Genomic DNA, 13,122 nt, shown 5'->3' on the forward strand with positions numbered 1-13,122 from the left:
ATTATCTATGGTGCTATCAGTGTTTTCTACAAACAAACTCCACACTTTATTTTCTCTCTGCTTTGTTCTAGCAGTTAAGTCAAGTTGATTTTAATATATATAGAAGTAAAGGCCAGTTAAGAGGAAGAAAAGAGTAGAAAGTATGTCTATATGTGCTCAAATGTAGAGAGTAACAGTCAATGGTCCACAGAAAAAGACTCAAGTATAGTACAGGTACTGATAAAACTTCTGATGAAGACAATGGGAACGGTCATTTGAAATATAGTCAGAAATATAAACCACGAGGCTAATGATAATCTTAATAAGAATAGTCTCTAATCGCCAATAATTAGAAAATCTCTGGAGTTTAAAACCATGCAATTAAACCTTAGCATACCCTTCAACTCACAATAACCTAATGCATTATCCTACATGTAGCAAACTACATTTTGAGTCAGAAAGGCTTTAAAAAGTTCTAGTTTGAGTTCAGACTTTTCAAATAAACTGAAGTTTGATTCGTGTTCATACATCTGTGTGAACATCCTTTTTTAGTTTGAACAAATATAAGATGAGGTGGTAGCGGTCCAGGTCTGCGTCCAACAGATAAAATGTCTGTTTGTGTTGTTTAAACGCACATGCTTTCTATTCTACTTGTCCCTTGGGGGCTTTCTTTCTGGGCTGAGGAAGAGGAGGAGGCTGCTCTTCATCAGTGACGTCAGGTTTTTTGGCCTGAGGGAGATGGAAACCAGAAGGTCAGCTGGCAAAGAATTAAGATCCTTACATCAACAGCTGAAACATCTCTTAGAGATGAAATCCAGTAAAAATGAAATGTATCTTAATAATCACGTCAAGTCAAGATGAATTAACCCTTGAGCCTCCTACCTGTACAGTTCGCCGTGGACTGGGCTGAGGTTGGCCATTAGGTTCAGGGACTCTGGGTCGCGGTTGGCGGTTCTTATTGGAGCGGCCTTGTCGTGGGCCAGTGTGACCGGGTGCCTGCTGCTGTTGCTGGGAATGATTGTGACGATTGGGATGGGGAGGAGGAGGATGATCAGGAAGAGGGGGACAATCATGTAGGCGTTTATGCTGCTCATTGGAGGTCCAGGCCAAACGGAGCTCATCTTCATCTGTTCAGAAAATATGTTTGAGTTCTCAAAGGATAAGAATCGCATTGATTTTGTCAAAGAAACCATTGAATCACATTATGGATTGGATATTTCAACCTGGAGAGACTCACACAGAGAAAAGCTACAATTATAAAATATCAAATTTATTCATACAAGTAACAAAATCATATTATTAACATATTCCTATCTAAGGAAAACCAGCTGATTACAAAGACTCATTGACTCTCTACACTCCCTTTATTGAGCATGCATGTAGCGAAAGTGGAGAGGAAAACTCCTTTTTAACAGGAAGCAACCACCAGCAGAACAAGGCTCAGTGTGAGCGGCCATCTGCCGATGATGACTGGGATTCAAGGAGACAGAAGCATAACATAAATAAAAAAATGTTCTTTGGCGGTCTGGCCCCGGCAAAAGAGTTTGATGCTGTGAATTAACGTACGCTTGGATGAGGATCCCAGAAAATGATTAGAGTATTCTTCCCCCGGGGGCCTGGTGGTGGAATAAGTCAGAGGATTAATGGGACTGAGAATAAGGGAGGAGATGGGGTGGAGGTGGCTGAAAGTTTGCTTGTGTGCGGGAAAGAGAAGCTAGGCCAGGAGCTAAGTGAAGGGGATATTGAAAATTGATTGACTTCGAAGAAGGAGTGGCCCCCCCACTTTATTGGTTGGAGCCGAAAGAGGGACATCGTAGGTGGTTCAAGTGAAGCTGATAAGAGTCTTCCAGATTGAATTCATGCTTAAGCGTCATTTCCTCTTTTAATGTCAAATTTAGGAACTTGATTGACTCTTGACTTTTCTCGAATAATCTAGTTCTTTAGTCTCCTTCATTATCTGTATCAATAAACACTAGTAAAAATGGTTGAAGCAAGACTAGGTTAACTAAAGCTGGATATGTGGTAAAGAAAAGAAACATGTTCATGTTTTGAAACATTAAAAAACATGATCATAAACAAAAATAGTCTTAACAGTGAGCCTTGGGGCTCTCCAGACAGTTCAATCAGATAAATGGTCAGATAGAAAATATATGAGTTACACTGATTTCTAGCCTTTATGTTAAAGTAAAAATATTACCCTTCAGACGCAGCCTCCTTCTTCGTTTGGTTTGGATGAAGCAAATAATGACAATAAGGATCAGCAAGAAAACAATACCTGGGGAATATGATAGGGAATGATGTCAGTTGTGCAGAATAAAGAAATTCAATTATTTCGTTAGGTTTCAGTTGAGAAAAACTGAGAAAATTTTGGAAAACAATTGCTTTAAAATACATGTAACACGTTCTTATTTATCAGTTTCTTATACTGAAAAGTCTCCAGGCTTGTTGGGAATCTATATTTAGAGAGCACCCACTTACAGTTATTACATTAAAATGGTTTCCATTATAATCATTAGCTACTATCTTTATGTTTTTTTTAAGCATGTATGTGAAAATGTTTTTTTTTTTTTGTTTTAAAACCATGGTGCTAAAATCCACCAGAACTGTAGCTCGAAGTGTCGACTTTGCTCTGATAAGCTTGTTAACAGGGTTGGGTAGATAACCCGAATAATTGTTCTCACAACACATTTTTAGTCAAGTAGAAGTAAAAATATCTATCAAGAAAAAACTCAAGCAAGAGTATTAAAGACTACTGAGTTTCTGACGCTGACGTTTGAATAAATATTTAAAAGTTCAGTTATCAGACGTAACATTTATAATATTCCTCAAATTAAAGTAAGGAATGTTGGGAATTGAAACACCTCCCAAAATATTTGAATGTAACTAAATAAATGTATTTAGTTGCTGCCCCACTATAGCTGTTAAATAGAGTAAACATTTTTTATTTCTCTCCCACAAGGATGATAAATAAAGGACTCTACCAAAACCTTAAGGACTTTCTCAGATTGCATTGCAAGTACCTGAATTACAATTACATCTTTTATAGCCACATTAGCACACAAATGGTCCAGCAAAAGAGCCCTTCTTTTCCTATTTAAGTCCAAATTTCTAGAAAATGAATTCAGCTAAAGCAATGGAAACTTTTCAGAGAACCTGAGACTTTGGATATTTTAGAGGGAGTGTAATCTTCATGTACTTGATACACCAAACACTTATAATTATTTCATAAGAAAAAGGCCCATGTCTAATAATATTTTCTAATGAGGAGCTATTAATTGCTTCTGGAAACCAGTTACAGTGTTGCAAGTGATCTGTTAAAAAAATGCACAATTGATAACAAGTGCAAAAGTGGTTAATTGTTCAATTGAAATCAGGATTTTGCATTTGTCTCTATTGGTTCTGGCAAGAGAAATAGCTGCAGAATGAACATAAAGTTTGAAACCAGTGATATTTGAACTAATAGTAAATTGCATGTACATATATAGCACTTTATCAAGTTGGATCCCAAAGCGCTTCACATTATATTCAGTCATTCAAAGATTTTCCTACTGATGGTGTCAAGCTACAGTGTTGACACAGCTGCCCTGGGGCCAACACTGCTATGGTAATAGCAATATTATTAATAGTTCATATTATCTGTAAAGCTGATTATATTAGGTTTCTCTAAAAGCTAAATAAGCTGAGTAAAAGCCTTTAAAATGCTGAAAATTATTAAAGTAAAACTTAAAAGAACAAGGGATGCCGTATCCTGTGCAGATTTATAAAGGCAAACTCACAAAATTTCTGCACCAGCTGTTCTGCTCATTTAAAAGTCTTTCAAAATAAAAGTTGGTGGCTTTTGCATCAAAACTTGGTAAACTCTATAACTGCTTACTCTACCTTTATACATCCTAATAAGTGTGGAATTGAATGCAGACATGTTTGTGACTTTTCCATTACTGCACCAAAGTACTTGTGTAAATCAGTGTAAAAAGCTAAAAGACATCCACCACTAGTCCAGAGCAAAAAAATAAAAGTTTGTCGTCTCTTATCCGTTTCATTCTACAGTGTTTGTATCAAATCAAATTGGCACTGTCTAACTGCTGCATTGTACTCAATTGCCGATTAATGCTGATCATTTTAATGTATCCCAAATTGTAAATATTCCCCACCCACATTATTCCTGTTAGGAACACGTGACTACACATACTATATGAAGAACAATGACTCTTTTAAGTGATTCAGACCGTCATGGAAAACTTAATTCCTAAAAAAAAAACATCCATTAAGCCTGCTTAGAGTCTTCATCTTATAAAACTATTTTAAAATTGGACATAATTATTATTCAAAATAGCCTTTGAAGGGAAGATTAGTCGAACCACTACTGTACCACACGTTTGCAAATCACAATTCTGATACACAAAATTGGTATAAATATGCTTGAAATTCACTCAAAAATTCTTTAAATTGATAAAATAGCTTTTAATTCAATGCAAAGTTGACATTTAGAGATAAGCCCCACTATAAAAGCAGTCATAGCTCTGATTACATTTGGACGTTGGCTTCTAAATTTGGACTTTTGATACCAATATCAGCACAATTACCGAGACTGTTATATATCTTTATATTGTGTAAGATGTGGCAATCAGGCGTAGAGCTGATTAACAGGTTATCATTAATCTTATTATTCTAATGATAAACCTAGAGGTTAATCCTGTTTTAACCATTACAGATAGAATAAAAACAGGAAGGCGGTTTAAGGCGGTACATATGCAAACCCACAGTTTAACCAAAAACTTAAAATGGCAGCACACGAAACTTTATGTGTAGCTGTACGCTTAGCTGCTGAATCCAAAATTTCATCTTTGAAAGAAGAACAGGAAGAGTATAAAAGCGTAAATTGTTGCGGTTGCTCTTGGTGTTTGCTGCTATTTCATGTGGTATTTTGGTTTTGCTTCGCCCAATTAGCTCAGAAGTTCTACTGAACTCTTCTTATTTTCTTTCCTGAACCGATTCTAAGGAAGCAGTCACAGATTAATAATGTGTAAAACTAAACCTGAGTGCTATATATTATCAATCTGCCAATGTTGTTATTTTTCTACAAATATGCATGGCATCACGCAGCGATATATACACATGTATAACTTTCCAACGCTCGTCCCCCTGATAAATCATAACTCCTGACTTGCTTGGAATTAATCTGCTGATTTTTCAACTTTTTAGATCAGTTAGAATAAAAGTGGGCAGAGAAAACACGTGGATTTTATGCTCTTTGATCCACAAATCAACTTCTGTTCACCTAACTAAAATCTAGGGTGTATTTATAGTTTACATCCAACTGATCTTATCTCATTCCTTACTTGTTAGCTTTTAAATGTGATTCATTTTCATCAATTGGGTTTGAACTAAAATAAAACCTAAAACTCAAGGAAAAAAGGGTTGTTCCTTGAGTTGAAATAATCTAAATAGTCACACTTTAGTTTTGGGGAATTCTTTTGGTACTCTAATTTGTTATTTTTTTTATTCTGAATATTTTTATTGTATTTTATAACATTTACAGCTGCACACACAGCTCAAGAACGTCTAAGAACTAAAATGCATGCACACCATAAAATCCGTATACATTTTTTTAAATAAAGATAGACCATATTAGATTACCAAAAGTATTAGCGTTAATGACAATAAGAAAAATCAGCAGATTTTCTAACAATGAAAAGCGGGGATACTGTAGCTTGACAGATAATGGAAATCAATTAAATAAATTAATATAATAAAAAAAGGCAACACAGAAAACAAAACCTATAGTAAAATAAATAATTAAAATAACTGTAAAGAGAAAAAAAACAGGGCCATTGACATTACTTATTCGACATGGAGCTTCTCAACATATAGTAGGAACTGTTTTTTTTCTCATTCATTAAAATATCTGGAAGTCTGCATGGATTTTTCGAACACTTTTGCAGAATTATCACCTTTATATAACCTGATATGTGTGTAAAACATTGTGTCATATATTTTTTTTGCCTAGGAAAAGTTTTACACATGAGGCCTGAGGGGAGATCAGCTTTGTGTATTTATATACACAAACACTTAACAAATCTGCACATAGATCATTTTTAAAAAAAGGGAACAAACCTATTTCTATGCATAAATCAAGCAGAACACTATGACGATAGCCGTACTACTCCACTTGTGAAAGCAAAATCTGTTGGTTTATCTTTTTGGCATCAATACAACTATTTTACCAGTTTTAACAGGATTATTATACAGTTAGAGATTTATTGCCAATTCTAAGCTAAATAAATGCATTCAAATCAACAACTGGATTTTTAAAAGATTATTTCTCCACTTGTAAAATATAAAAAAATTTAGATATCTCCATCAGGTGCAGCTTTCCCCCAATATAACGCATTTCAAAGGTATTTCATTTTTGATTAACATTGTACTGCAAAGGCATATAAAAACTTACCACTTCCGCCACCTATCAAAACCCAGATTTCTAGATCTTCATCCAGCAAACCTAATGGACCTACAAAATCATAGACACAAAAAAAGAAACAGGTTTAACTGTGTTTAAATTGTATTTACATATACGTATACACAATTTAGCACTTTTGTTCCAAAGGATTTGTACTAAAATGTTCTATCCTTTTTAAGATAACAGTTATTAGCTAGAGTGCATTATGCAACAGCTTCTTTTACTATGGTGGTCGAGGGGTGAAAACATCATTCAGCAATCCAAAAATTTGTTTTCTATATTGGATCTCAAGATCCCAATGCTTGTTTGCAGTGGGAATCAAATAAATCAGTCTGAAAGGAAAAAACAGTTAAGTTTTCCTATGAGTCTTTTGTCAACTATAAATCTCTCTTAGAATCCAGTTTATGGTTCTACTAGGAGTCTGCTCCCAGTCTGGATCACCTTCCTTATGTAGCGCTTGTCTGTCCCTTTTTTTTAAAACCTGCAGCTTTATTTACCTTTCAGCATTTTTCCTTTGCAGGTGTTTGTTGTAAGGTAGCCTAGTTTATGTACTTGCAGCTTTATTGTGTTTGCAGCATATGTTCCCACTTTGCTGCTCTCTATTTTCTGTGATTGCAGCTTTTCTAAACTTGCAGTTATTTTGCCCTTCAGCAGTTTTGCAGTATTCCTTTGCCTGTGTTTTAGTTTTCTACTATTTTTTTTTTTTTTAATTTTGCAAGATCTTTTGAATTTGCTGTGAAATTGTGTATTTACATTTGCACCCCCTAGCCACCATATTTTCGTCAAGGTGATGAAAAAATACTGACCTTTCTCAAGACAACTTCTAGAGACAGGCTCACTTATGGCATTAGTGGCTTCGTTGAAAACTTTGCAAGAAAATGTGTTGTCTTTAGCTTCTTTAAGTTTTACTTCAAGTTTGCCTTGTACTTCCTTCCCCAGCTTAACATTGTTCTTAAGCCATTCATACTTTATATCACGAGGTGGCTACAGGAAAATAAGAGTCAAACACTCACTTTAAAACTTACAGTGAGGGCAAGTAGTTAAAAAAAGGAAGAAAAGAAAAAACAACTTAATGTTAAAATGTCACACAGGGAATACAAGAAATGTAAGATATCATAAGACAGAAATGTATCATATCTCATGGATTTTCTGTGGCTTTTACTTTGACAGGGCCATATCCTAGAAAGTTTATTTTACAGTTTATTCACAGTGAAGCAGAAGAGGGTTTAATGTCTTTAAAATCACATATTACAGTTTTGATAAGCATTTAGTTGGATTGGATTTTCAGGAAGCTTTTACAGAAAATGTCCAGTGTTGATTAGTTAGAGAGATGTAAAAAATAGGCTCTTACCTTTGTAGAAACACATTCAAATTTCGCTGTTTTATCATTGCATAATATTTTTATTGTAGGCTTGTTCACAGGATCTGGGAAGGTTGATTAGAGACAAAGTTATGAGGAAATGTGAAAATGCTGCTGCTGATGCGTGTTTAGGACTTTCTGATCCATTAAAGTAATGACCTTACAGCTTTATAACCTGACCTGAAATGTGTCTCTAATAATTTGGATATTTTCAATAAGGGTATAGAGAGAAATATCAAACAGCTTGCAAATATAAACATGAATGTTTATTAAGTTCTAGAGTAAAACATGTAAAACTGAAAGACATTTCATACTTACCCAGCACAATTAATTTTGTTTTCTTTGTATTCCGTTTTATTCCATTACCATCATAAACCTCAGCAGTGTAATCTCCTTCCTGGTCCTTCTTTAGATTAGTCAGTTTGAGGGATCCTTCTGCATTTATATCATCTTTTCCCCCAATAATTATTACTTTGGATTTTCTATGAAACAATACTTTTCCATTAAACCACCACTTCAGGGTATCAGTAGAAGTTAGGGTTAGGTTTCCCAGTTTAACAGTGTGGTTTCGACCCACTGCAGTATACTCAGGATCTTTGGATCAGAAAGAAAAGGGGAGAAGAACAGGTGTTAGCAGCTTAAACCAGATTATCTTATTCTCATCACTTTTTGTAGTCCCTTATCCTACTGCTGTAGATATTGTTTATCAACTATTCCAAAATCGTATCCCCAGTAGGTTGACCAGCATCCCAGTGAAACACAATGAAGTTTACTGTAAAAAATTTGACAAATTGAGAAAAGTTTCAGTAGAAGAGAATTAGGACGGAAACAATTAATCAGATAAATCGTGATTAATTGATAATTGAAATAACCGTCAACTAATTTAGTAATCGATCAATCATTAACTGGAGTGAAGAGGCTCTAAAATGGGCTTTTAGCTGACAGAAAAAAAACCCACTTATAATTGCAGTAATTATACCAAAGTTATAAAAAAAAGAACTAAACAAGTTTTTCCATCTGTCAATATGCCCTATCCAGAACTCCTCAAGTGAATAAGTTTAAGTTTCACCTGGTTTAATTTCCCCAAATGACTTCTTTACGGAACATTTTGCAATTCCAAAAAAGTTGAAAAACAATCCACTGGACTTTTTTTCCCAATCTAAAGACATCTCGCTTCCCATTCCATCCAGGAAGCTTTTTCTATTTAAAATGTCTGAATGTGCGTTAAGTTCGAAGCTTAATATGGTATCCTAAAGCCTTGTTTTGGCTTAGAAAACATGCAAATTGAACCAGAAGAACGGGTCCGCCCCTTAGGAATGGGGAGTCGTTTTTGGTGCAATAATCGATACTGGTATATGCCTTTGAAAGGGGGTTGTTAGGGGCAATTGTTGGCGAGCCACCTGAAATGATAGTGGGAAGGAATCAACTCTATCATTGATTCCTTCCTTCCCGCTATTATTCCTAAGGGGCTGAACAGTTCTTCTGGTTCAATTTGCATGTTTTCTAAGCCAAAACAATCTTTTTGGGCTAGTATATAAAGCTTCAAACTCAACGCTAATTCTGACATACTAATTTGAAAAAGCTTCCTGGATGAGCAGTGAAATGTCTTGGAAACAAGTCCAGTGGATTGTTTTTTTTTTGTTTTTTTTTTTGGAATGACTATGACCTGGATGACTGTGTTTACCAGCAACATTTTCCTATCCGATTATTAATCAATTAATCGAAAAAAAAAAAATCCACACATTGATTGATTGTTAGTTGCAGCCCTAGTGAGAATACTTTTCCAATGCATTACAGGCAAAAAAGGGAGATACACTAAAATCTTTATTTAGTTATTTTCTTCAGTGCAAACATGGAATTCAAAGCCAAATGAAAGTCAAAACGAAACTGCAGCCTTTTGCACAGAACCTGTGTTTTAAAATGTTGCTGCTGACAGATGATATGCGCGGTGCATCCTGTTTTCTCTGTTCTGACCACAGCACCTCGCTCAGAGCGCAACTCCCACACTGCTCTGTTAGAGCGCCTCAAAGCCAAGCCTGGGCTCCCTCACAGTGGATCACTGCAGCCTCACAGCTGCAAATCTTTAGAATTACAAATGAAGTTTTTCAAAGTGGATGGAAACTTTTATTTGTCATGGCAGAGGTTCTAAGGAGCAGAACTGTTATGCAATTTCTCAACAACTTAAGATGATTTTGGCTGTCTGTGAAATAACCTTGCGGGAAATTAACTGTTATCTGAGTCATTCTTTCACGGCACCACATTTGTCTGTATGACAATAAAAAAGCTGTACATTCTCTGTTAAGAAGATAGTTCCTCTTAGTGGTCTGCTGTTCTTTTGATTTTTAAGCCAAAGTGAATAAAAGTTAAAAAAAATTTTGAAAATAAGCAGAAACCCAGTGTTATCTGGTGTTATCTGGAACTTTAATCAAAAACCACAATTATCCCTCAACATTAACCAAAATTGTTCTCTTTTTTCTATTTTGCTTCTAACCTCAAAACTCATTGCAATAAACAAGAATCATTTCAGTTGAATAACTGCTTCTAAGGTTTTAGCAAAATAAAAGCAAGATTGGCACAGCCAGAACATGGCAGCCAGACTCACACATTTGATCCCCACAGCCTGTACTCTGGGTACCTGAGCAAGACCCTTAACCCCGGACTGCTCCCCGGGGGCCCCGCAGTGGCAGCCCACTGCTCCCTAAGGGGATAGGTTGAGATGCCGAAGGGAATTTCTCCATTGTGAGATCAGTTATGTTCAATTATTATTATTATTAAACACCAAAAAGCGAAAACAGCAACACCAAATCCGATCGCTGCAAAAAAAAAAGCAAAGCAGAACCATTTGAGATGGTGAATGCTATTTGTTTGTTTGTTTGTTTGTTTCAAATAAAACTGAAAAAATGTAAAGCTTTGAAGTTGATGACCTTTAAAGGAGAAATGGTTTAGTTCCTTGATCCAACCCACTTTCCTCCATGACTACCAGAAAGATTCAGAAACATGTTGGTTCTGCTGCGTCTGAATGTGGTTAGGCTGATCTGTGCTGCTTTAGCTGTTATAAACCAATTCTTCAGGTTTTGATATGGTTTTTGAATGCCGATAAAACTTCCTTCCCTTTGTGCAATCATAAGTTTAATTTGAATTCATCTGCAACTAAAAATACACACCCAAGCTTGAGCATTGATGCCACAGAAAATCTTTTAAATACTGATAACAAAACAAAATTAAATGCATATTTTGAACTTATTGCATTTCTAGTCAATATTGCATCAGATCAGATTGCAAAAGATTAATATTGTAAGAATACCTTACAAAAACTCAATAATTATATATTTCATTTAAGACCTTTATTAAATTTTATAAAACAGATTTTATCGAAACTTTCTATTTTTAATTATCTGAGTATATTACCTTAATATATATGATTAATGGTACTATTACGTTTGTGTGCATTTAGAAAAAATTTTTATATGCTGCACGGTCACCTTCATTTTTTAGCTTTTGCAGCGTCTTCCTGTTTGTCCTCTGCAACCTTATTTCAGACCACAGCAGCACCTTTTTCTGTCGGCTGAAGTACCACTCAGGGATGATGTTTCTATATATGGCTGGTTAGCTCATTGCTGCCATTTTTATCTCCAAATTCTGGCCAACATTTTTTCTAAATAAATAAAATAAAGGAATTTATATGTGCTGTAAAAACCTGAACAAATGGGCGATTTACAGCTCATATAGAGATGAAATGTAAAAAACACTGATGGGAGGTCTGCTGTAGCTGTGAATCCTCTTTTCTTTTTAAGTGACTAAATATACAATCTAAATAAGATAAAAATATACTCTATAGGTTTGTGGTTGAAAACAATTGATTTTATTTACTTAATTTAATTAAATATGGGTTTTTAAACTAACAAGTTTTATATAAACTAGTTTTTCTTTAAAAAATTACTTGAATTTGGATTTCACTGCATAAAATCTAATAGAAACATCCCACATGGAATAATTTATGTTTTTAACAAATAAGAGAGCAAAGGACAGCTTGAAGTAAGAAGAAAAGATAGAACTTTCCAGAGAACCAACTACTAAAATCACACCAATCCTAAATCGTGCTTTACATTAGTACCACTTCTTCTCCTTTTAGCAGTAAATAGAGATTACTTATATTAATCTATACCTTGAGAGCTGATGGAGGTGACAGCGAGGCAGCTGAGCAGAAACACAGAGACTAGAGACATCGATGCCATCTTCATTGTCGTCCTCCTCACATTTGGCTGAAAAGAAGAACTTTCCATCATCGAGGTTATTTCCTGCCTCTGCAGCACTTATCTCACTTGTCACTGCACATTTGCGCATATGCTCGAGCTTATGGTTTAGAAAGGAAGTGATCCAAGAGGCCCCCCCACCGTTTACTTTCAAAGCAGCAAGAACAAAGAGTTGTTTATAATGTCATTTTTAGAACACTGAGGCGTGTGTCTTTATTTACTTCTGCCTCCTTACTGACTAAATATATTTACAGTCCTCAAGCTTTATACATCATCAACGTTTCCCCCAACTGCTGCATGTCATTGCATACCAGGGCATGCCGATGATTTCATCTAAATGTTCCTTTTGGTTTTGAAATCTTTGGAAAGATATTATAGAAAGTTCATTAAACTGCCTTATTTATCACCACAGTTTTTCTTTTTTGCTGCACATCTTTTTGCTGTATTGATCTTGCAAATGGAAAAACTACAATAGTTTCAAAACTTCATTGGGATCTTTTTTTTTTAGCACTTAAAAACACAGTAACCTTTAAAATAGTTTTTTATAAATAATATGTTAGCGTTAGGAATTAAACTATACCTTATTCTGTGTTATTTATATATACATTTAACAGTTATTTGTAGCTTTAGTGCAACACCAAAAGCTAAAAAAAATGTTATTTATCCTTATTTACTCATAAAAGACAAAAAAAAAGATGAAAAGTCTCTGAGTAGAAAGCCATCACAACGTGGCTGTTTCATATAAGGGGGTCAGGCCTAAAATGTGGATAAAAAAATAGGTTTTTCTTGAGATCTTCTAACCTAAGACATTTTTTTTCAGGCAGGTCCAGCAAGTTTCTGAGGTATGATAGTAACTGTCAATGTATGGTGATTCGCTGAGCTTGGGACTTCCTTTTACAAAGAACTGGGATGGTTGGGTGACGTTTTCATTAAAGGAAGTTAGTGGAAAACTTTTCTTTCAGTTGTCTTTGTCAGCTTTATTTGTTGAAGGGCATTTCTGGGAAGCTGTAACTCAAATCCAATAGCTTTAAAATGAAGTAAGACTTAGTTCCAATGATACAGAAAGCATTATG

At 35.0% G+C, this 13,122-nt stretch overlaps 1 protein-coding gene across 1 annotated transcript; it reads right to left on the reverse strand.

The window, feature by feature from the left end:
• Positions 1 to 470: 470 nt before the first annotated feature.
• LOC119792291 (T-cell surface antigen CD2-like) lies at positions 471 to 12,202 on the reverse strand. The gene is made up of 8 exons (XM_038298876.1): positions 11,962 to 12,202; positions 8,115 to 8,390; positions 7,788 to 7,861; positions 7,243 to 7,420; positions 6,428 to 6,487; positions 2,177 to 2,254; positions 862 to 1,106; positions 471 to 708 (listed from the first exon to the last, which is right to left on the reverse strand). The coding sequence occupies exons 1-8, from the start codon at positions 12,080 to 12,082 to the stop codon at positions 622 to 624; spliced, it is 1,119 nt and encodes a 372-aa protein (XP_038154804.1). The 5' UTR covers positions 12,083 to 12,202; the 3' UTR covers positions 471 to 621.
• Positions 12,203 to 13,122: the final 920 nt, after the last annotated feature.

The sequence above is a fragment of the Cyprinodon tularosa genome, unplaced genomic scaffold (assembly GCF_016077235.1).
Source record: "Cyprinodon tularosa strain WSP-4 unplaced genomic scaffold, ASM1607723v1 ctg417, whole genome shotgun sequence".
Taxonomy (NCBI): domain Eukaryota; kingdom Metazoa; phylum Chordata; class Actinopteri; order Cyprinodontiformes; family Cyprinodontidae; genus Cyprinodon; species Cyprinodon tularosa.